Source organism: Coregonus lavaretus, assembly GCF_964263955.1.
Source record: "Coregonus lavaretus genome assembly, chromosome: 2".
Classification (NCBI taxonomy): Eukaryota; Metazoa; Chordata; class Actinopteri; order Salmoniformes; family Salmonidae; genus Coregonus; species Coregonus lavaretus.
This window is the reverse complement of record NC_139989.1, coordinates 33,236,128-33,257,778: the sequence shown is the minus strand read 5'-3', so window position 1 is coordinate 33,257,778 and position 21,651 is coordinate 33,236,128. Positions and strand designations below refer to the sequence as shown.

Genomic DNA, 21,651 nt, shown 5'->3' with positions numbered 1-21,651 from the left:
AGCCAGCGGAGAATACGGAGCGTAGGTGTTGGTAACGTTCTATAGTTGTGCCGTTGCGCTGATCATGTCAACATTATACTTTCAAAATCTTAGCTATGAATCAAGTCGACAATCTACTGGCAAATCATTTTTAATCCTTGTCATATGAAGATAAATAATTACGAGAAATTATAGATAAAACATATCGGTGCTCATCAGCCATTGGCCATAAACATTACACAACAAGTTGGAAATTGCAAATTCAACAATGAGTGGTTTGGAAGGAATCAGTGGCTAACTGCAAGCTTTGCAAAGCAATCACTAGCCTTCTGTTCAGTGGAGTGGCTGTGTGGTCCCAAATCTGGGATTAAGGGTCTCTTTTCCAAGTTTAAAATGATAAACATTCAACGTTGGCCATGCTGTCAATGAAGCATGATTTGTGCCGCGCTCAAAACAACTGTTAACTCGGAACTGCGAAATCTGACTTCAGTGAGTTCAAGACAACTGGCAACTCGGGAAAATGAGCTCCGCCTGGGAAAATAAGTTTTGAACGGTCATCCAACTCGGAATTGTAAATCCGGAACTCGGGCCTCCTTCTAGAGCTACGACCTGAAGATCACTGACATCATCATGATTCGACCTTGTTTTTTTCCGAGTTCCCAGTTGTCTTGAAAGCACCATAAATCCAGAGAATGCCAGACTTTGATGACAAAGTTTGATGACAAAATTTGCCCACTAAGGACCACTGCGCCACCTTCCTGTTCAAGTGAGCACGGCACAACAAGGTGAGTCCAAAAATGTATTGTATGCTGCTGCATAAATGATGTAATATGCCAGGGAGCTATGTATACTGTAGCTAAGAAAGTAATACTAAGTGTATGTTGTGTAGTAAGCTGTTAGTAGCCCATGTGCCTCAACCTAATAATTTGGTCTATTTTCCCCTCGTAATTTTGCCTATTGCCCTGATTTGGTGGTGCACATGTAGCCTATAGCCTGTTTTAGAGAAATGTAATAATTGAATATTGTAAGAGCTTTCATTGTCTGCTTATATGCCCCCTTTATTTATCCTACGGTTCTGACTTGGTGTACAGGGAGAACACTGTAAGAACGGCCCATGTTCTGAATTCTGTCGCTGTTCATTTCAAAAGCGCTGAACAAATTGTTATACAGTGGGGGAAAAAAGTATTTAGTCAGCCACTAATTGTGCAAGTTCTCCCACTTAAAAAGATGAGAGAGGCCTGTAATGTTCATCATAGGTACACGTCAACTATGACAGACAAATTGAGAAAAAAAATTCCAGAAAATCACATTGTAGGATTTTTAATGAATTTATTCGCAAATTATGGTGGAAAATAAGTATTTGGTCACCTACAAACAAGCAAGATTTCTGGCTCTCACAGACCTGTAACATCTTCTTTAAGAGGCTCCTCTGTCCTCCACTCGTTACCTGTATTAATGGCACCTGTTTGAACTTGTTATCAGTATAAAAGACACCTGTCCACAACCTCAAACAGTCACACTCCAAACTCCACTATGGCCAAGACCAAAGGGCTGTCAAAAGACACCAGAAACAAAATTGTAGACCTGCACCAGGCTGAGAAGACTGAATCTGCAATAGGTAAGCAGCTTGGTTTGAAGAAATCAACTGTGGGAGCAATTATTAGGAAATGGAAGACATACAAGACCACTGATAATCTCCCTCGATATGGGGCTCCACGCAAGATCTCACCCCGTGGGGTCAAAATGATCACAAGAACGGTGAGCAAAAATCCCAGAACCACACGGAGGGACCTAGTGAATGACCTGCAGAGAGCTGGGACCAAAGTAACAAAGCCTACCATCAGTAACACACTACGCCGCCAGGGACTCAAATCCTGCAGTGCCAGACGTGTCCCCCTGCTTAAGCCAGTACATGTCCAGGCCCGTCTGAAGTTTGCTAGAGTGCATTTGGATGATCCAGAAGAGGATTGGGAGATTGTCATATGATCAGATGAAACCAAAATATAAGTTTTTGGTAAAAACTCAAAGAATGCTGAGTTGCATCCAAAGAACACCATACCTACTGTGAAGCATGGGGGTGGAAACATCATGCTTTGGGGCTGTTTTTCTGCAAAGGGACCAGGACGACTGATCCGTGTAAAGGAAAGAATGAATGGGGCCATGTATCGTGAGATTTTGAGTGAAAACCTCCTTCCATCAGCAAGGGCATTGAAGATGAAACGTGGCTGGGTCTTTCAGCATGACAATGATCCCAAACACACCGCCCGGGCAACGAAGGAGTGTTTTCGTAAGAAGCATTTCAAGGTCCTGGAGTGGCCTAGCCAGTCTCCAAATCTCAACCCCATAGAAAATCTTTGGAGGGAGTTGAAAGTCTGTGTTGCCCAGCGACAGCCCCAAAACATCACTGCTCTAGAGGAGATCTGCATGGAGGAATGGGCCAAAATACCAGCAACAGTGTGTGAAAACCTTGTGAAGACTTACAGAAAACGTTTGACCTGTGTCATTGCCAACAAAGGGTATATAAAAAAGTATTGAGAAACTTTTGTTATTGACCAAATACTTATTTTCCACCATAATTTGCAAATAAATTCATAAAAAATCCTACAATGTGATTTTCTGGAAAAAAAAATCTCATTTTGTCTGTCATAGTTGACGTGTACCTATGATGAAAATTACAGGCCTCTCTCATCTTTTTAAGTGGGAGAACTTGCACAATTGGTGGCTGACTAAATACTTTTTTCCCCACTGTATTGACTACATACGTCCTAGCTCGCTCATTAATGTGTTAATCGAAATTATGGATTGTCGTCCGCTTGTCGTCCCCTTATGCCATAGTTTGTACATCTCAATTGTCAGTAGAAACCAGATTTGTTTAAGCAAGTCAGCCATATTGGCCCAGCGTCGTCCGGGTTTGGCCGGTGTAGGCCGTCATTGTAAATAAGAATTTGTTCTTAACTGACTTGCCTAGTTAAATAAAGGTAAAAATAAAAAATAAAACTGCTATGGTTTTTTTAAAGGCAGTAAATGAGGCTGAATGAACTGTTTCGCTGTCCGACAAGGCTCCGCTGATAGCCAGTTGTACCAGTGGTAAGGTGTTGGGACTGCTGTTGGGACTCTGCTGTTGGGACAGCTTTATATAGACTCTAACAGTTTGTGGGCACCGTTTGTCACCGTTATAGTGCATTTAATGTATTGTTTAGTGTTGTGTTGTGTAGTGGCTTTGCTTTCCCACATTATTAATTTTTTTGCCCCACCAAGATTTACATGCTAAAATCGCCACTGGTTATGGTGAACCTTGAAGTCATAACAACCTCTATCTCTTTGTTTCAACAGCAACAGATAAAACGACTCAAACAGGTTCCTACCACTCATGTGTCATTTGGGTGTGCGTTTGTGTGTGTGAGTGTGTTTGTGTGTCTGTGCGCTTGTTTTCCTACATTATCAGGACCTAACATTTCACCGGAACGTTCTGAAGAGGTAGGAAAACAATAAATGTTTTGAAAAGACAGGACTTTTTTCAGGTCTGAACACTATTTTAAGCTTAAGGGTTAGGTTTAGTGTTTTGGGGTCAAGGTTAGGATTAGGTTAAGGTTAAGGTTAAGGTTAAGGTTAAGGTTAAGGTTAGGGTTAGGGTTAGGGTTAGGTTAAGGGTTAGGGTTAGGCTTAGGGAAAATATTATTTTTTATGGTCAAACATTTTTACACTCCAAAAAGTCCTGATATTTCACAAAAACAAAGCTATTACTGTACTATACACATCCTTCCCGCCTTTGTGAAGATGTCCAGCTCTGTAACAACCACCACTAACCGGGTGGTGGTCATCATCCATGTATACCCCACTGGGAAAGGGGCGGGGGTTGCTTCTACCCCTCACTGTCAGGCAGTCATATGGTCGGACAAACTGACGGTCTCCCCATCACTGGGATAGACGGTCTCCTTAGTGCTGGGAAGATTCCGTGCAGGGTATCTGAAAGCGCTGGGGGTAAGAATTTCTGTTTTACATCATTTGGATACATTTTATTTTATTAAAATGACCATTTTTGTTTAATGTAATAGAAGAGAAAAATGCATTTCCTGCTTTTTCTCCCACAGACTTAAAAAATATATATTTCATTTGACGTCATGCTTTACAAATAATGACTTGTCTTAACTAATGACTTTTATCAACATAGATGTATTTAGGTAGGCCTATGCCATTTACACGCTCATGGATTTCAGTTTATATTGACTTCTGTGTTTGTAGTTAAACTTGAATTTGAACTTTGGTCACACAGTAGAAATATGTGTGTCCCAAATGGCACAGTATTCACAAGTGCACTATGTAGGGAATAGGGAACTAATTAGGATGCAGCCTTGAATAATGTATTCCTTGTTCAGTATGTACAGTAGTTGCAGGTGCTCTCACTGTTGCCGCTGGCAACAAACAGAACACATTTCTGGTCAGTAGCAACTTTTTGATTCATAAAGTTCCACTCTATTTGAAGACATATAATCTACTGTACAATAGACCCTCATGTTTTCGTTCATCCTGCTTGTTTTCCTCCCAAAACATAAGCAGTGGGGTGGGCACTGGCGTTAACTCTGTATTGCCCATTTAAATACATTTTATTGCATTTTTTCATCCACAACCAGACATTCCCACGTCCTCTTTCTGTTCTCTCTCTCTCTGTCCCTTAGGTGAAAGGCCTCCTGGGAATTAATGTTGTTATTTGCTAGCTAACGTTAGCAAATAAGAGCAACTTAATCTGGTAGACATCTATTCCACCCTTGTCTGGAAAACACTCTTTTACTAAAAATAGAATTGTAGAAATAGCTAACTCACTCTCAGTGTGTTGGTAGTAATGATGAATGTGTGTAAATTGTCTATGGTTGGTTAGTTGGTGTTCTCAGCTGGCTAGCAATTTTGCTGCCAATTTAATGACGCTAACTAGCTAACAGCAAACTGACAATATTGAAATGTCCATGTTAGGTGTGCTAATCTAGCCAGTCTAATAGAGATCAATGCAATTAGTGGGGTGGTTAAATTGTGTATTGTTGTGTGTTTTGTTGTAGGTGGTACATCATCTGATTCCACCAACATGTTTCCAATCCCAAACTCTTCACAAGGTGAAGGTAATGGCTAAAATAATTACAAGCTGACGGCTAAAATAGCTCAATTTACAGTAAGCATGACATAAACATGAATTGGGTCATGTTTGTATGGGTTTGTGTTTGTGTTATGGTGGTTAGATGTAGCATGAGGACCACAGTGTACCTTGCAGACCATGCAATCAATTTAGTCTACCCCTTTTCTCTTTTTACCTTTTCTCTTTGTAAAACTCTGGTTATCTGGAGTCCTTCCACAGGCCCTGATTAAAAATATCCCAAAGCGGCAGCATTTTGGGTACACGAGCATGAGGGAGGGGACACACCTTGCAGTTATGGAGCACAACAAGATTGTGGGACAAAAACGAGAAAGGGATACTGAAAGGTTTACAATCAAGACTACAACAGTAATGACACAACCACCTCATTCTTCTCTCTGCAGATTCTCAAAACATAATACAAAGACACGTCTACAAAAATCCCCTGCTACTATTGACAAGAACGATCTGTCAAAGTCAATGGCCTGGGGGAGGTTTACAGATAGGTCTTTGAGATGAGGAAAGGGGTTTTGGTTGTGCTTAGCAACAGTTAATGTATTGTTGTGTATGAGAATGATTCAAAGGTGTCATTTCTCCTTAAACTCCCATACACAACAATACATACTGTGTAAGAATACCCTCCTAAGACTTTTCACACCTTCTGCAGCCCATTCCCTTTGTTGACCGATCTTTCCTCTCAAAAGCAGCTCCCAATGTCCCTAAACAATACACTAGTCTGTCTCTAAACACTTAGGTCCCAATCGGTTGACACCTTTAACAACCAAGGTGTCTTGCCCTATGTCCCTTCCACAAAAAGAGTAAAATGGTTACACCACAATCATGTCTTTCCAGGAGACATGCAGTACCAGCAAATCTTCTGCAAGAGGTCCAAACAGATGGTGGTTAAGGTCTACAAGCCCTACACCACTTCCGGCAGTCTTATCCAGGTGGCCGTACACTGCAGACTGGACAAGACCATTTGCCACAAGCACTCTGCTTCCACAGCCCACCATGCTAAACACCATTGCCAGTGTACCGAAGCCGGATAAAGGACAATCAAATATGGATATTTTCGATCAATCATCAAAATGTGTCTGCCTTTATGGATTCACAGAATATATTTATATAAGCTGTACAGGGCTCTGTGGCATGAAACAGATGTTAGACATTCAGATATATCCAAATAATGTTGATTTGTCAAAATCTAAAATACATAGGAGTATACAAGATTTGATGCTAACTCAAAAGAAGAACTGGGTATTCAACAAGAACGTTATATGGTAAAAGTAACATACAAACAAATACACTATAAACAGTGTAGTACAGTTCAGTGTGTCTCAGGTGTAGTAAAATGCAGAGAACTGTAACTACACATTGTTACAACATATAATGTGATTTAACCAAAGAATTTAGGTATCCAATACTGGGAGTTAGAGGATAGGTACTGTTAGGTGTAGCATAGAGAATTTTCGACCAGCCTTAGCGATGCTGTGTTCGTCCTCGATTCGTGGAAACACGAGTCTCAAAATGTCTGTGTCCAGATGCTGGGGGTCCGTTTGAATCTAGAAAATGCTCCGTTATTAAAAGAAAAATGTTTTGCTCCATGAAGTAATCCAACAGTGTACGCCGCCATCTATTTCTAGTCTTCTCTCATTGATCGAGACAGGTGAGTGTCCACCCCAAAGTGCCGCATGTCATTATGACACACACACAGCCTATATTCAATGGAGAGAGTTCAAATTCTAATGAGTGGCTGACACACTTGTTATCCATGACAGAAACAGGTAAATGATTACCAGGAAGTCCCATGTAAAGTATAAAGTTTGACGCACAACAATCAGTCAGATCACCTCTTACTGTACTACAAACATCCTTCCCTCCTCTGTGAAGATGTCCAGCTCTGTAACAACCACCACTAACGGGGTGGTGGTCAACACCCATGTAAACCCCTATGGGAATGGGATGGGGGTCGCAGGGGTCGCTTCCACCCCTCACTGTCTGGGACAGACGGTCTCCTCAGTGCTGGGAGGTTTCCGGGCCGGGCATCCAAAAGCTCTCGGGGTAAGAATTTCTGTTTTTAAATTATTTTCAAATTAAAACAACGTATTGGAAGAAGAGAAAAAATGAATTTCCTGCTTTGTACTTTGTTTTTCTCTCACAGACCGTACCGATCATGATTGGTTTGATGATGCTTTTGACAGGAATTGTAATGGCTACAGCAGCGTGGTTGGACAATATTGGAGTAGTCAGTGGAATATTTGTCTGGGGATCTATCATTGGGAGTGAGCTGTTCTGTCTAACAAACCTATCTTACATTTCCTGTCTGCCTGGATGCAAAACAAAACGTCCTCATAGTTAAAGCATGTCACTTATTTCAAATATGTGTGTCAATATGTCAAATATATACAGTGAGGGAAAAAAGTATTTGATCCCCTGCTGATTTTGTACGTTTGCCCACTGACAAAGACATGATCAGTCTATAATTTTAATGGTAGGTTTATTTGAACAATGAGAGACAGAATAACAACACTAAAATCCAGAAAAACGCATGTCAAAAATGTTATAAATTGATTTGCATTTTAATTAGGGAAAATAAGTATTTGACCCCTCTGCAAAACATGACTTAGTACTTGGTAGCAAAACCCTTGATGGCAATCACAGAGGTCAGACGTTTCTTGTAGTTGGCCACCAGGTTTGCACACATCTCAGGAGGGATTTTGTCCCACTCCTCTTTGCAGATCTTTTCCAAGTCATTAAGGTTTCGAGGCTGACGTTTGGCAACTCGAACCTTCAGCTCCCTCCACAGATTTTCTATGGGATTAAGGTCTGGAGACTGGCTAGGCCACTCCAGGACCTTAATGTGCTTCTTCTTGAGCCACTCCTTTGTTGCCTTGGCCGTGTGTTTTGAGTCATTGTCATGCTGGAATACCCATCCACGACCCATTTTCAATGCCCTGGCTGAGGGAAGGAGGTTCTCACCCAAGATTTGACGGTACATGGCCCCGTCCATCGTCCCTTTAATGCGGTGAAGTTGTCCAATCCCCTTAGCAGAAAAACACCCCCAAAGCATAATGTTTCCACCTCCATGTTTGACGGTGGGGATAGTGTTCTTGGGGTCATAGGCAGCATTCCTCCTCCTCCAAACACGGCAAGTTGAGTTGATGCCAAAGAGCTCAATTTTGGTCTCATCTGACAACACTTTCACCCAGTTCTCCTCTGAATCATTCAGATGTTCATTGGCAAACTTCAGACGGGCCTGTATATTTTCTTGAGCAGGGGGACCTTGCGGGCGCTGCAGGATTTCAGTCCTTCACGGCGTAGTGTGTTACCAATTGTTTTCTTGGTGACTATGGTCCCAGCTGCCTTGAGATCATTGACAAGATCCTCCCGTGTAGTTCTGGGCTGAATAATCGCACCAACTGTTGTCACCTTCTCACCAAGCTGCTTTGGCGATGGTCTTGTAGCCCATTCCAGCCTTGTGTACGTCTACAATCTTGTCCCTGACATCCTTGGAGAGCTCTTTGGTCTTGGCCATGGTGGAGAGTTTGGAATCTGATTGATTGATTGCTTCTGTGGACAGGTGTCTTTTATACAGGTAACAAACTGAGATTAGGAGCACTCCCTTTAAGAGTGTGCTCCTAATCTCAGCTCGTTACCTGTATAAAAGACACCTGGGAGCCAGAAATCTTTCTGATTGAGAGGGGGTCAAATACTTATTTCCCTCATTAAAATGCAAATCAATTTATAAGATTTTTGACATGCGTTTTTCAGGATTTTTTTGTTGTTCTGTCACTGTTCAAATAAACCTACAATTAAAATTATAGACTGATCATTTCTTTGTCAGTGGGCAAACATACAAAATCAGCAGGGGATCAAATACTTTTTTCCCTCACTGTATATAGGTCCTGGATGGCAGGAAGCTTGGCCCCAGTGATGTACTGGGCCGTATGCACTACCCTCTGTAGCGCCTTACGGTCAGATGCCGAGCAGTTGCCATACCAGACGGTGATGCAACTGCTCAGGATGCTCTCGATGGTGCAGCTGTATAACTTTTTGAGGATCTGGGGACCCATGCCAAACCTTTTCAGTCTCCTGAAGGGGAAAAGGTGTTGTCGTGTCCTCTTTACGACTGTCTTGGTGTGTTTGGACCATAATAGTTTGTTGGTGATGTGGACACCAAGGAACTTGAAACTCTCGACCTGCTCCACTACAGCCCCGTCGATGTTAATGGGGGCCTGTTCGGCCCGCCTTTTCCTGTAGTCCACGATCAGCTCCTTTGTTTTGCTCACATTGAGGGAGAGGTTGTTGTCCAGGCACCAAACTGCCAGGTCTCTGACCTCCTCCCTATAGGCTGTCTCATCGTTGTCGATGATTAGGCCTACCACTGTTGTGTCGTCAGCAAACTTAATGATGGTGTTAGAGTCGTGTTTGGCCACACAGTCGAAGATGAACAGGGAGTACAGGAGGGGACTAAACACGCACCCCTGAGGGGCCCCAGTGTTGTTGCCTACCCTTACCACCTGGGGGCGGCCCGTCAGGAAGTCCAGGATCCAGTTGCAGAGGGAGGTGTTTAGTCCCAGGGTCCTTAGCTTAGTGATAAGCTTTGTGGGCACTATGGTGTCGAACGCTGAGCTGTAGTCAATGAACAGCATTCTCACATAGGTGTTCCTTTTGTCCAGGTGGGAAAGGGCAGTGTGGAGTGCGATTGAGATTGCGTCATCTGTGGATCTGTTGGGGCGATATGCGAATTGGAGTGGGTCTAGTGTATCCGTGATGATGCTGTTGATGTGAGCCATGGCCAGCCTTTCAAAGCAGTTCATGGCTACCAACGTGAGTGCTACGTGGCGGTAATCATTTAGGCAGGTTACCTTCGCTTCCTTGGGCAAAGGGATTATGGTGGTCTGCTTGAAACATGTAGGTATTACAGACTGAAAATGTGAGTGAAGACTCTTGTCAGTTGGTCCGCGCATGCTAGTTCCTGGTAATCCGTCTGGACCCACGACTTTGTGAATGTTGACCTGTTTAAAGGTCTTGCTCACATCGGCTACTGAGAGCATTATCACACAGTCGTCCGGAAACAGCTGGTGCTCTCATGCATGCTCCAGTGTTGCTTGCCTCGAAGTGAGCATAAAAAGGCATTTGGCTCGTCTGGTAGGCTCGCGTCACTGGGTAATAGTTTTCAAGCCCTGCCACATCCGACGAGCGTCAGAGCCGGTGTAGTAGGATTCAATCTTAATCCTGTATTGACGCTTTGCCTGTTTGATGGTTCGTCTGAGGGCGTAGCGGGATTTCTTATAAGCGTCCGGATTAGTGTCCCACTCCTTAAAAGTGGCAGCTCTAGCCTTTAGCTCGATGCGGATGTTGCCTGTAATCCATGGCTTCTGGTTGGGATATGTACGTACGGTCACTGTGGGGATGACTTCATCGATGCACTTATTGATGAAGTCGATGACTGAGTTGGTATACTCCTCAATGCCATTGGATGAATCCCGGAACATATTCCAGTCTGTGCTAGCAAAACTGTCCTATAGCGTAGCATCCGCGTCATCTGACCACTTCCGTATTGAGCGAGTCACTGGTACTTCCTGCTTTAGTTTTTGCTTGTAAGCAGGAATCAGGAGGATAGAATTATGGTCAGAGTTGCCAAATGGAGGGCGAGGGAGAGCTTTGTATGCGTCTCTGTGTGTGGAGTAAAGGTGGTCTAGACTTTTTTTTCCTCTGGTTGCACATGTGACATGCTGGTAGAAATTAGGTAAAACAGATTTAAGTTTGCCTGCATTAAAGTCCCCGGCCACTAGGAGCAACGCTCCTGGATGAGCATTTTCTTGTTTGCTTATGGCCTTATACAGCTCGTTGAGTGCTGTCTTAGTGCCAGCATCAGTTTGTGGTGGTAAATAGACAGCTACGAATAATATAGATGAGAACTCTCTTGGTAGATAGTGTGGTCTACAGCTTATCATAAGGTACTCTACCTCAGGCGAGCAATACCTTGAGACTTCTTTAATATTAGACATCCCGCTCCAGCTGTTATTGACAAATAGACACACACCCCCGCCCTTGTCTTACCAGACGTAGCTTCTCTGTCCTGCCGATGCATGGAAAATCCCGCCAGCTCTATATTATCCGTGTCGTCATTCAGCCACAACTCGGTGAAACATAAGATATTACAGTTTTTAATATCCCGTTGGTAGGATATTCTTGATCGTAGATCATCCATTTTGTTTTCCAATGATTGCACATTGGCCAATAGAACAGATTAATTCGTTGCGCAGCAGCCATGATCCTGCTGTTCACGTCTCGTCCCAATCTTAGAACCACAAGAACGTTGGGATTTGAGTGTTAAGCTCATCTTGGGTAGGGGTAGTGGTAGCCATGGTGAAGAAAGAAGCTCAGCGGCTGATGGCTAATAGTGGTTAGCACAGTAGAGAACGCTATAGCCACAAGGCTGAGACGCGTTAGCTAGCTAGCAGCTACCTGAAGGTGTGCTGTAGCTAGCTCAGTGCTTAGCTAGAGGGGTTGTGCTAGGATAGTGTTAACCCCTTAGGTTAGCTTACTCCCGCGACCGCAGAGCCGTGTGACTGGGACGGCGGTCTAGTTAGTGCCTGCGACTGAACGCAGGTTAACTAGGTGAGGGGGAGAGCTAGCAAAGCTACCGTGTTGCAGGTAGAATTGCGTGGTCAGTTAGCCTAAGCCTAGCGCCGTGGGTTACTCGAGTTCCACTAGCTAGCTAGGTAGCTACAGTAAGTAGCTAGCCTGAGGTGACCGAGAGTTTGAAAGACGTTTCTTTCTACACAAGCAATACTACCATTTTGCAGGTAGAATTGCAAAGATAGTTCACTTTGCAGCGAGTTAGCCAAGTTAGCTTGTGAAAAAGAGCGCCACCATGTGGTGGTCTCCAATAGAGGTGCCGGTTTCGATTATAGGTGCAACTGTCCCAGAGTCCCGGCCAGAGGACTGATGATGACCAGCAGGAGACAGGGATACAACTTACACTATATTGCCACACCTAACAGACAGGCACACACAGCAAACAAGAAGAGGAGACTAGTTATTGATAGTGATTGTATGGTCAGTGACGCACATGTTTGGGAAGTCCAGAGTGGAGGATTGTCCTTGTCGGAAGGGTCCAATGGTGAGTTGTGCTGAGGTGGTGCAGAGTTCTTCTGACCTGTTGTCTCTCTGCACCCCTATGTCCAACTAAAGCGCAGACAGGTTTGAGATCCCCACCAGGTAAAGCCTGTGACATGACTCTAGCCAGGGGAGACTGTTCTGGAAGGGCCCTTGGCAACCCCCTAGCAACACAGTAGCCAGCACAAGAGGTGTGAAACCGGGGATGGTAGCTTCTGCTGGGCTGGAGAGTTTCTAAAGTTTGTGCCTCAATAGCTAGGTTTCCATCCAATTGGCGACAGATTTTCATGCGAATATTCTAAAATCCGCATATAAACTATATTTGCATTTTCATCAGCCACGCGTCGTGGGCTAACCGAGTCCCAATAGCTAGCGGTGAAGCTAGCTAGCAGAGGTAAATTATTTTGCATTTCTACAGAAAATAAGGTACTACTTAGCCTCACGAGGGTGTCCGAAGTCCCACGTTCAGCAGTGATGACCTTGCAGGTCACCTGTGAACTGTTGAGTCAGACTGGTCTCATAGACTAGACGTAACATAGTAATTATAAATCCAGGACACTCAAATTAGTATGATATGTTACTTTTGGTATGGTTACATAAGATAAAAGGCAAAAACGAAAGGAAGGTGGTTGGTTGGTTGGTTGGGGTGGATAAGTGGGCCTATAACACAAATGTCCCAAAAGGTTGTGTGTTCAAATCTCATCATGGACAATTTTAGCTAATTAGCAACTTTGTAACTACTTATTACTTTTTAGCTACTTGGCAACTACTTAGCATGTTAGCTAACCCTTCCCCTAACCCGATCCCTAACATTAACCATTTCAGCTAACCCTTCCCCTAACCCTTTAACCTAACTCCTAACCTTAACCCTAACCTTAACACCTAACCCTAACCCATAGTGATAGCTAACGTTAGCGTTAGCCACCTAGCTACCTAGCTAACGTTTGCCACAACAAATTGGAATTGGTAACATATCATACTTTTTGTAAATTCGTAACATATCATGCGCATTGTAATTCGTAACATATCATACGAAATGGATGATGGACATCCACAAATTAATACATACCGTACTAAATGGAGTGTCTAGGATTTACATACAGAATAATACAAAATGCTCTCTGACCACTTTGTTTGAGTGGAGAAAATCGAGAACCAGTCGCATAGAGCTCTTCAATGAGGAAGCGAACATGGACAGTGAGCGGGACAGTATCGCTTTTATACAGGGTAAGAAGCACCCTGTTCACTGCTATCTAGGTCTCCAACAGACGTTTGTGATTGGTTACTTCAAGTTTTGAGACTTTCGGAACAAAATCTCACTTGTGAAATACATAATAAGTAATTGAAACATATCTACATATGTCTTACTATAATGTAAAAAAGAAATATAAAACTAAGTCAACTATGTTCTGACAACTGTAAGAGCACTGAGCAGCCACGGCACCTCAAATAGCAGGAGGAGAACAATCAAGCTGAATGAAAATAACTGTTATTATTATGTTTACATGAATACACTGTATTTTCGTTCAAGCAAAGACTTGAAATGGACTTCAAATAAATATGTCTGTCTTTTAGCAAGTGTCCATCATTGGGAATCAAATACTGGTACCTGATGGCAGGTATGGCAGCATATTGACTCCAAGCAACGCCCCTTTCCCTCCACAGAACAACTACGAGGTATGACATATTTTCCGGTTGAATTGCAGGGTTGCCATATGAAATAGGTTGCTCAATATAAAATATATAAAAATAAGGTCTCACCAGTGTCCTAGTAACTGAGTTTCTGGAGTCATTTTAAACTTCCACTGCTACATTCATTTGAAATTGGTCACTGTGTGTGTCCCAAGTGGCACCCTATTCCTGATATAGTGCACTACTTTTGACCAGGGCCCATGTAGTGAATAGGGTGCCATTTGGGACGCCAACAAAGAGATTCTGCAATGATTAAATATTATGCACTGCAATTTTGACTCACCCTGTAGGCTAAACCCAGTAATCAGTTTAAATTGTAGATACTGTAACATGTGTACTTGAGCTTTTTGTTGTTAACAACTCTTTATTGTACACATTACAATCAATGGTGTACATTTAACTCTGAAAGTCTGAGACTCTGAAAGTGTAAAATGTACACTATTTTCAGTCAACATATGAGTCCCACTGAACCATGTATATTCCCCCTCAAGCCGATACCACGACGGCCCTCAAGGAACTACACTGGACTTTGTGCAAACTGGAAACTACACATCCTGAGGCCACATTTATTGTAGCTGAGGACTTTAACAAAGCAAATATGAGGGAAACACTACTGAAATTATATCAACACATTTGAAATAACACGTTTGAAAGTGTTAAAGATTAGCTCTGTTGCAGTGTTCCCAATTTAAATCTGAAAGTGTAAAATGTACACTATTTTCAGAAAACATGAGTCCCACTGTACTGGTGTTAAAATAACATTTTTGAAATATTTAACTATGTTGCAGTGTTCCCCATTTAACTCTTAAAGTGTTCAAAAGAACTTGATTGTGGTGTTTGCATAGCTCTACCGTAGAGTAATACACAACACCTACAGTGTAAAAGATAACACTTGATTTACAGTAAACTGGACTCACTTTCCTTATTGCTGACGCTGTTACACATTCTCAGTGTAAGAAATTAACACCTGTAGTGTTACAGTCAATTATTAGTGGGTGTTGTTTTAACACTGTATGGTGTTAAGCCTAATTTGCATATTTCCTAGCGTGCTTTTTCTTTTTTAGTAAAATGTATTTGTTAGTGACAGAGACATGGTTGTTGAATTGTCTTTTACCAAGTGAGTAGGGGAATGCTATCATTCAAATTAGTGATATTACGTTTTTGTACCGGAGCTCTGGGGCATGCGTAGACATCGAAAAGGAGTTTACTTCGAAGCAGTGTGCCGATGCCTGTATCAGTTTATCAGAAGTACGTCATCAATGACGTCCGAAGCGTCGTTTGATCACATGCTTTTTCAAACCGTGTGACGCAAAATGCGAGATCCAACTGATTTTGCCGTGGTTCCAGTGCTTTCTTCGAGTCCAAGTTGCTTTCAAACACCGACCTCTACTGGACACCAATGTTCTCTCTAAGCTGTGCGCGTGCGCGCAGCTCCCCCGGAACTGCCGCACAGAACAAATATCAGCCCCGCACAGAGAAGCACGAGATTGAGGCTTTACAATTAGATACTGAGGAAATGCCACTATCACTTAGACGAGTTAAGCTAGCCCTGGCATACTCGGCAAGACTGAAGGGTTGTACGGTAGATCATCCTACACCGACAGTACTGGAAGACTGCTGGGAACATGAACGATATCAAAAGAGGGGTTTTGGCCCAGAGATTGGGAAAAAGGTTGATGAGTATGGACTCAGGGACCTTGTTATAGGGTCATCTGTGGCAATAGGAAATGTGCCACCACGGTTTTATACAAGACGACATGTTGATCTTAGCCTGATCGAAGAAAATAAACAGTGGTGTGAAGATAATGTAGGAACAATAATGGATCAATATATTAGTAATCCGTTTTATTCTTGTCTTGCAGTGTATACAGATGGTTCAAAGGATCCCATGAATGGGAAGACAAGAGCAGGTGTATTTATTCCTGAGTTCGATGTTAATCTATGCAATACACTAACAAATTATTTATCTGTATATTCAACAGAAATGGTTGCGATAATTGTTGGATTGCAATGGATAGAGGAGGTGCAATCAAGAAGAATAGTAATATGTTCGGAGTCTTTATCAGTTTTGTGTAGCTTAAGATCTGGAAAGTCAGAACGTGAGGATTTATGGTTAGAAATAATGATGTTGTCGTTGGGCTTACAAAGAAATGGTATAAAAATTAAGTTCTGTTGGATTCTGGCTCATACAGGAGTTTATGGAAATTATATAGTAGATATAATAGAAAATAAAGCAGTGAAAAATAATATTGTGGATATACAGGTGCAGTTGGGTAGAAGGGAACTTAAAACATTGATTCGGAAAAATGTGTTAGATGTTAGACATTTTTATAGTACAAGGAAATCTGTACGGGAGATAGTGTCATATAATGGGAACAGAAGGGAGGAAGTTATGTTGTGTAGGGTGAGATTACGGCATACAGGATTGAATTCCTCTTTGAAATTGATAGGGAAACATGGTACTGGAGTGTGTAATGGCTGTATGGTAGAGGAAACGGTTATACATTACTATTATTATTTTGTGAAATGTATGACGTAGAAAGGGAGAGGTTGTTTGATAGGGTCAGAGAGGTTGGACGGGAATGGTGAGTGGGTGTTATTTTGGGTGGGGGTGATGGGAGTAGTGAGGTTTGTAGGGAATTATTTTATTTTATTAGAAATTCGGGGTTAGTTAAGAGAATATAGTGGTATAGATAGGTCGTGACCGGCCTCACACTCCAGTACAGTAGGTGGCGGTGTATACACCTGTCAGTTGGTTGCGATCCATCAATAGAAACTTAAAGAAGAAGAAGAAGAAGAAGCACGAGATTTAACTTTCTAAAATGTTCTCTGTTAGTTAACACTGTCAATGTTTCCCTTTACTGTGGGAATTGTGATCGAATCAACGCAATATTAGCCACTTTCAATGCAACATACCGAAACAAAACAAACTATGCAAGACTTAGTATGCAAAACTAACTATGTAAGATATTTTGTTGTAGGCAGAACGCATCAGAGAAGGATTCTATTGCATAGAACCCCACAGTGAAGGTGTCATAATACCTATAAAACCTATCGGTCAAACAGGGAAATGGTTCCAATCATTTTTCCACCATTAATATTTCACATAGGGGATTTTAGAAACACTTAAAATAAGGGCTGTGTTTCGTGTAGGCTTACCCTGGCATAAATGTTAATGTAAATCTCTCTCGGACAAGGTGACTTTTATCAATATATTCAGCTCTATTTACTCTCAGTTTCGAAAATGCTAATGACCGTGAAAGTAGACATCATGCAAAACTACAAATCCCTGCAAGCTCCTGCACATCATCTCTAGCTGACACCTTTGCTAACAGGTATTGTGTCAATTTAAAACTTGCACAAGACAGTTCACAGAATTGTCCATTTAAATAAATGTTGCCAATTTAGTAATTACTACATTTAGCTATCATTAGATAGTTAATCAAGAGATTCTTACCTTTGCCTCGATTCGGAAGTCTCGTCCAGATCATGATGGCATTTGTAGTTCTTTATGATAGCCACATTAGCAGCTAATTAGCATTAGATTTTTTGGGGGGTAAATACAGGTTAATATATTGATAAAAGTCACCTTGTCCTTGAGAGATTTACACAGTTATCAAAACGTCATGCCAGGCTAAGCCTACACGAAACACAGTCCTTATTTTAAGTGTTTCTAAAATCACCTATGGGAAAAATTTATGGTGGAAATACGATTGGAACCATTTCACTGTTTGACCGCTAGGTTTTATGGGTATTATGACTCCTACTGTGGTACTCTATTGACAGGCACAACTCAGGCCCATACTCTACACAGACCGGTGTGCAATAACCAACCAAAGCTGCAATAGGGCTATATGCAAATAGACCATTGCCATATATGGATCTGTGCCATTCACTTTGAACTGGACTGTAGCTGCATCTGTTTTGACATCAAAGCGAGAGCTACATGTAGCCACGTGTGCACATTTGTTCATATCCTGTGCTAGTTAGTGAGTTATTAGCCCAGTTATAGGTAATTTGTAGTTAGCAATAGGGGAGTGATTGCTTCCTAGAAGAGCACAAAACTTTCATTTCTAGCCATCTTTGAAAAGCGAGTCTTAAAGGGGCAGTGTTGTATTTTGAGACAGGCTTGAATAAGCTAAGGAGCCAATAGGCAGAGGGTGGAATATTTTGTCGGATTCTCTGTAATAATGGTATGGGATTAATAATGCATTTTATTTTGTAAAGTGGTTTCTTGCATCAAACAACACAACAACATTTTCAGTCACCTCCTTGTCTGAAGGACAAGTGGAAACACAGGTTAATGTCCTGAATGTTTTTTTTCAAAAGTCTTATGGAATGTAGGCTAACAATGAACACCACACATTGGCTGCTACTGTAGGCTGAATGATAGAACAGCTATTTCCATGGTAAAATGTTATGGGATGCATTTTATCCATAGTTAGGCCACTCTGCTAGGCCTACATTATGATCAAATAGTCACAAGCCTACATGACCACTGTTAAAACTGTAACTTAAAGCAGGTACAGCCTCAGTGTTCACAGTAAACGCGCGCCGGAAGTTGCACAGAACTGTCAGAAGTTTGCGCTCAGCAGACATGAAAGTTGTCATTGCTGAAAGAAATTAGTGGGAGCATTGCTGGACATTGCTGGACAAATATAGTTCAGATTTTGTACTTGTAGTTTCACCTGACTGGTCGCTTAGCAGGTAGAGTAGGGAACTATAGAACTTTCAGGGACATGAGGGTATGAGGTCGAATTCCGGTAAAGGCACACTGTTTTAATGTTTTTTTTATGTGAAACCACACTTTCTGCACATTGTTGTTCAAATAATTTGTTTATTTAATATAGTATAAGCTTCTGTCTTAAGCATCCTAAATAATGCCATAGATTCACAGTTTTTGAAAAATAGTAAACTTGAAGGCAAAAAATGGAAGCATGATGTGAACCTGGTTTCCAACTGATTGTAGGCTACTAAAGCCAACGATTTACTGCAGCACCACGGAGTTCTGATGGAAATAGTGTGTGTGTGGGGTGGGGGGGGGGGGACGTCTGTTAACCTCTTAAGGATCGGACACTTTTTTTAAATTTTTGCCTAAAATGACATACCCAAATCTAACTGCCTGTAGCCCAGGACCTGAAGCAAGGATATGCTTATTCTTGATACCATTTGAAAGGAAACACTTTGAAGTTTGTGGAAATGTGACATTAATGTAGGAGACTATAACACATTCGATGTGGTAAAAGATAATACAAACAAAAAAACATGCGTTTTCTTTTTTTTATCATCTTTGAAATGCAAGAGAAAGGCCACAATATAATATTGCATTTAGGTGGAATTTAGATTTTGGCCAATAGATGGCAGCAGTGTGTGTGCAAAGTTTCAGATTGATCCAGTGAAGCATTGCAATACTTGACTATTTTGTATCAAGTCTGCCCAAATGTGCCGAATTGGTCAATTAACACATTTTCAAGTACACAACTATTCAGAACATACAAAAATGATATGGTAATACAATATGTAAGTTTACACACTCCCAGGAATCTCATACATGATGGACCTAAATAATTTAAACAACCATTTCAGTAATGGTAAAAAAAAAACCTGATTGGATTAGTTCCGATAATTGTACATTATTTATCTTTGTGTAGCATAAGATTAATCAATCAATCAATGTACATGCAAAAATACAGATATGAAAATTAATCCTAAAAAAATCTACCGTCAGTAGAGTATGCTGGGAAATATGATAATGATGGGCGTGGTTTTGATGGGACTATTTTACTCTCCACAGTCTAAAACAATAACTCTGGTTATTAACTCCAACACTGGGGGTTATTTTACACCACTGAATGTTAATCACTCTTACCGAGTGAATTTAACTCCTGAATCAACACTAGAAATGTTACACTGAAAAATCAACACTGGCCAATTTGCTGTGTAGCATGTCTATCATTTGATGAATCCCAAATGGCTTCCTATTCCAAATACTGCACTATTTCTGACCAGTGCAGTATAGGGGATAGGGTGCAGGCTCTGGTCTAAAGAAATGCACTATATAGGGGATAGGGTGCAATTTGGTACATAACCATAGTCAAGGTCATACATGTCCTGTGATGTCCTGTGTTGTTTTCTGTACAGACTGTGAACTACCCAATGGGCCCTGAGGGAGCCGGTATGGGTACAGGGTTTCAACAGAACCACCTGCTTCCTCAATACACTGCCTGAGAAACGGGCCTCAGTGAATACATTGCAATTTTTCTGGTTGAAATCATGTTCTTATGTAGGCCTATGTTTCCGATGCAAGCCAGGCAATGGTTAGCAGTACCACATCACTGATCTGAATAATTTGACAGTTAAATACTGTTAGTGTATTGTAATTTCATATATCAGTATAATGTTTTGGCTACTATATGGTTGATATTTTTAATGTTCAAAAATAACAATAATTTTCTATATAGAAATAGTCGTCTTCATTTATCAACGAAAATCAACCACAGTGTATCCTTTGTCCATGTTTGTAAATGACATAGGCCTATAATGAGGAACTTTATTATTATTATTATTATTATTATTATTATTATTATTATTATTATTATTATTATTATTATTATTATTATCTTTATTATATTAGCAAGCAAATACATATCACTGAATGTCAGGTCATGATAAACGTAAAATAAATGACAAAGAATCGAGTTTGGAGTCACTTTTGTCTTCTATGGCCTACAATGTAAGTAATGACAAAGGGTAGTAGGTTGGTGGTCTGTTGATATCCCTCTGGTGGTGTGGGGGCTGTGCTTTGGCAAAGTGGGTGGGGTTATATCATGCCTGGTTGGCCCTGTCTGGTGGTATCGTCGGACGGGGCTACAGTGTCTCCCGACCCCCCCTATCTCAGCCTCCAGTATCTATGCTGCAATAGTCTATGTGCCGGGGGGCTAGGGTCAGTCTGTTATATCTGGTGTTATTCTCCTGTCTTATCCGGTGTCCTGTGTGAATTTAAGTATGCTCCCTCTAATTCTCTCTCTCCCTCTGTCCCTCCCATCCCGGAGGACCTGAGCCCTAGGACCATGCCTCAGGACTACCTGGCCTGATGACTCTTTGCTGTCCCCAGTCCACCTGGTCGTGCTGCTACTCCAGTTTCCACTCTTCTGCCTGCGGCTATGGAAACCTGCTGTTTTCAACTCTCTCTCTCTACCGCACCTGCTATTTCAACCTCTAAATGCCTCTAAAAGGGACATTTACTCCTGATGTACTGACCTGTTGTAACCTCTACAACCACTGTGATTACTATTTGACCCTGCTGGTCATCTAGGAGCGTTTGAACATCTTGGAGAATAATCTGGCCTTAATGTCCATGTACTGTTATAATCTCCACCCGGCACAGACAGAAGGGGACTTGTCACCCCTCAGAGCCATAGTCCCCGTGCCCAAGGACTCTAAGATAACCTGCCTAAATGACTACCGACCCGTAGCACTGACGTCTGTAGCCATGAAGTGCTTTGAAAGGCTGGTCATGGCTCACATCAACAGCATTATCCCAGAAACCCTAGACCCACTCCAATTTGCATACCGCCCCAACAGATCCACAGATGATGCAATCTCTATTGCACTCCACACTGCCCTTTCCCACCTGGACAAGAGGAACACCTACGTGAGAATGCTATTCATTGACTACAGCTCAGCATTCAACACCATAGTGCCCTCTAAGCTCATCACTAAGCTAAGGA

At 41.8% G+C, this 21,651-nt stretch overlaps 1 protein-coding gene across 1 annotated transcript; it reads left to right on the top strand.

The window, feature by feature from the left end:
- Positions 1-6,991: 6,991 nt before the first annotated feature.
- LOC311138769 (uncharacterized protein) lies at positions 6,992-20,149 on the top strand (the record flags this gene model as incomplete). Its single annotated transcript, XM_084173587.1, has 4 exons — positions 6,992-7,162; positions 7,263-7,383; positions 13,809-13,906; positions 20,063-20,149. 4 exons carry the CDS (start codon positions 6,992-6,994, stop codon positions 20,147-20,149), a joined length of 477 nt encoding a protein of 158 aa, XP_084029713.1.
- Between the last annotated feature and the right edge of the window lie 1,502 nt (positions 20,150-21,651).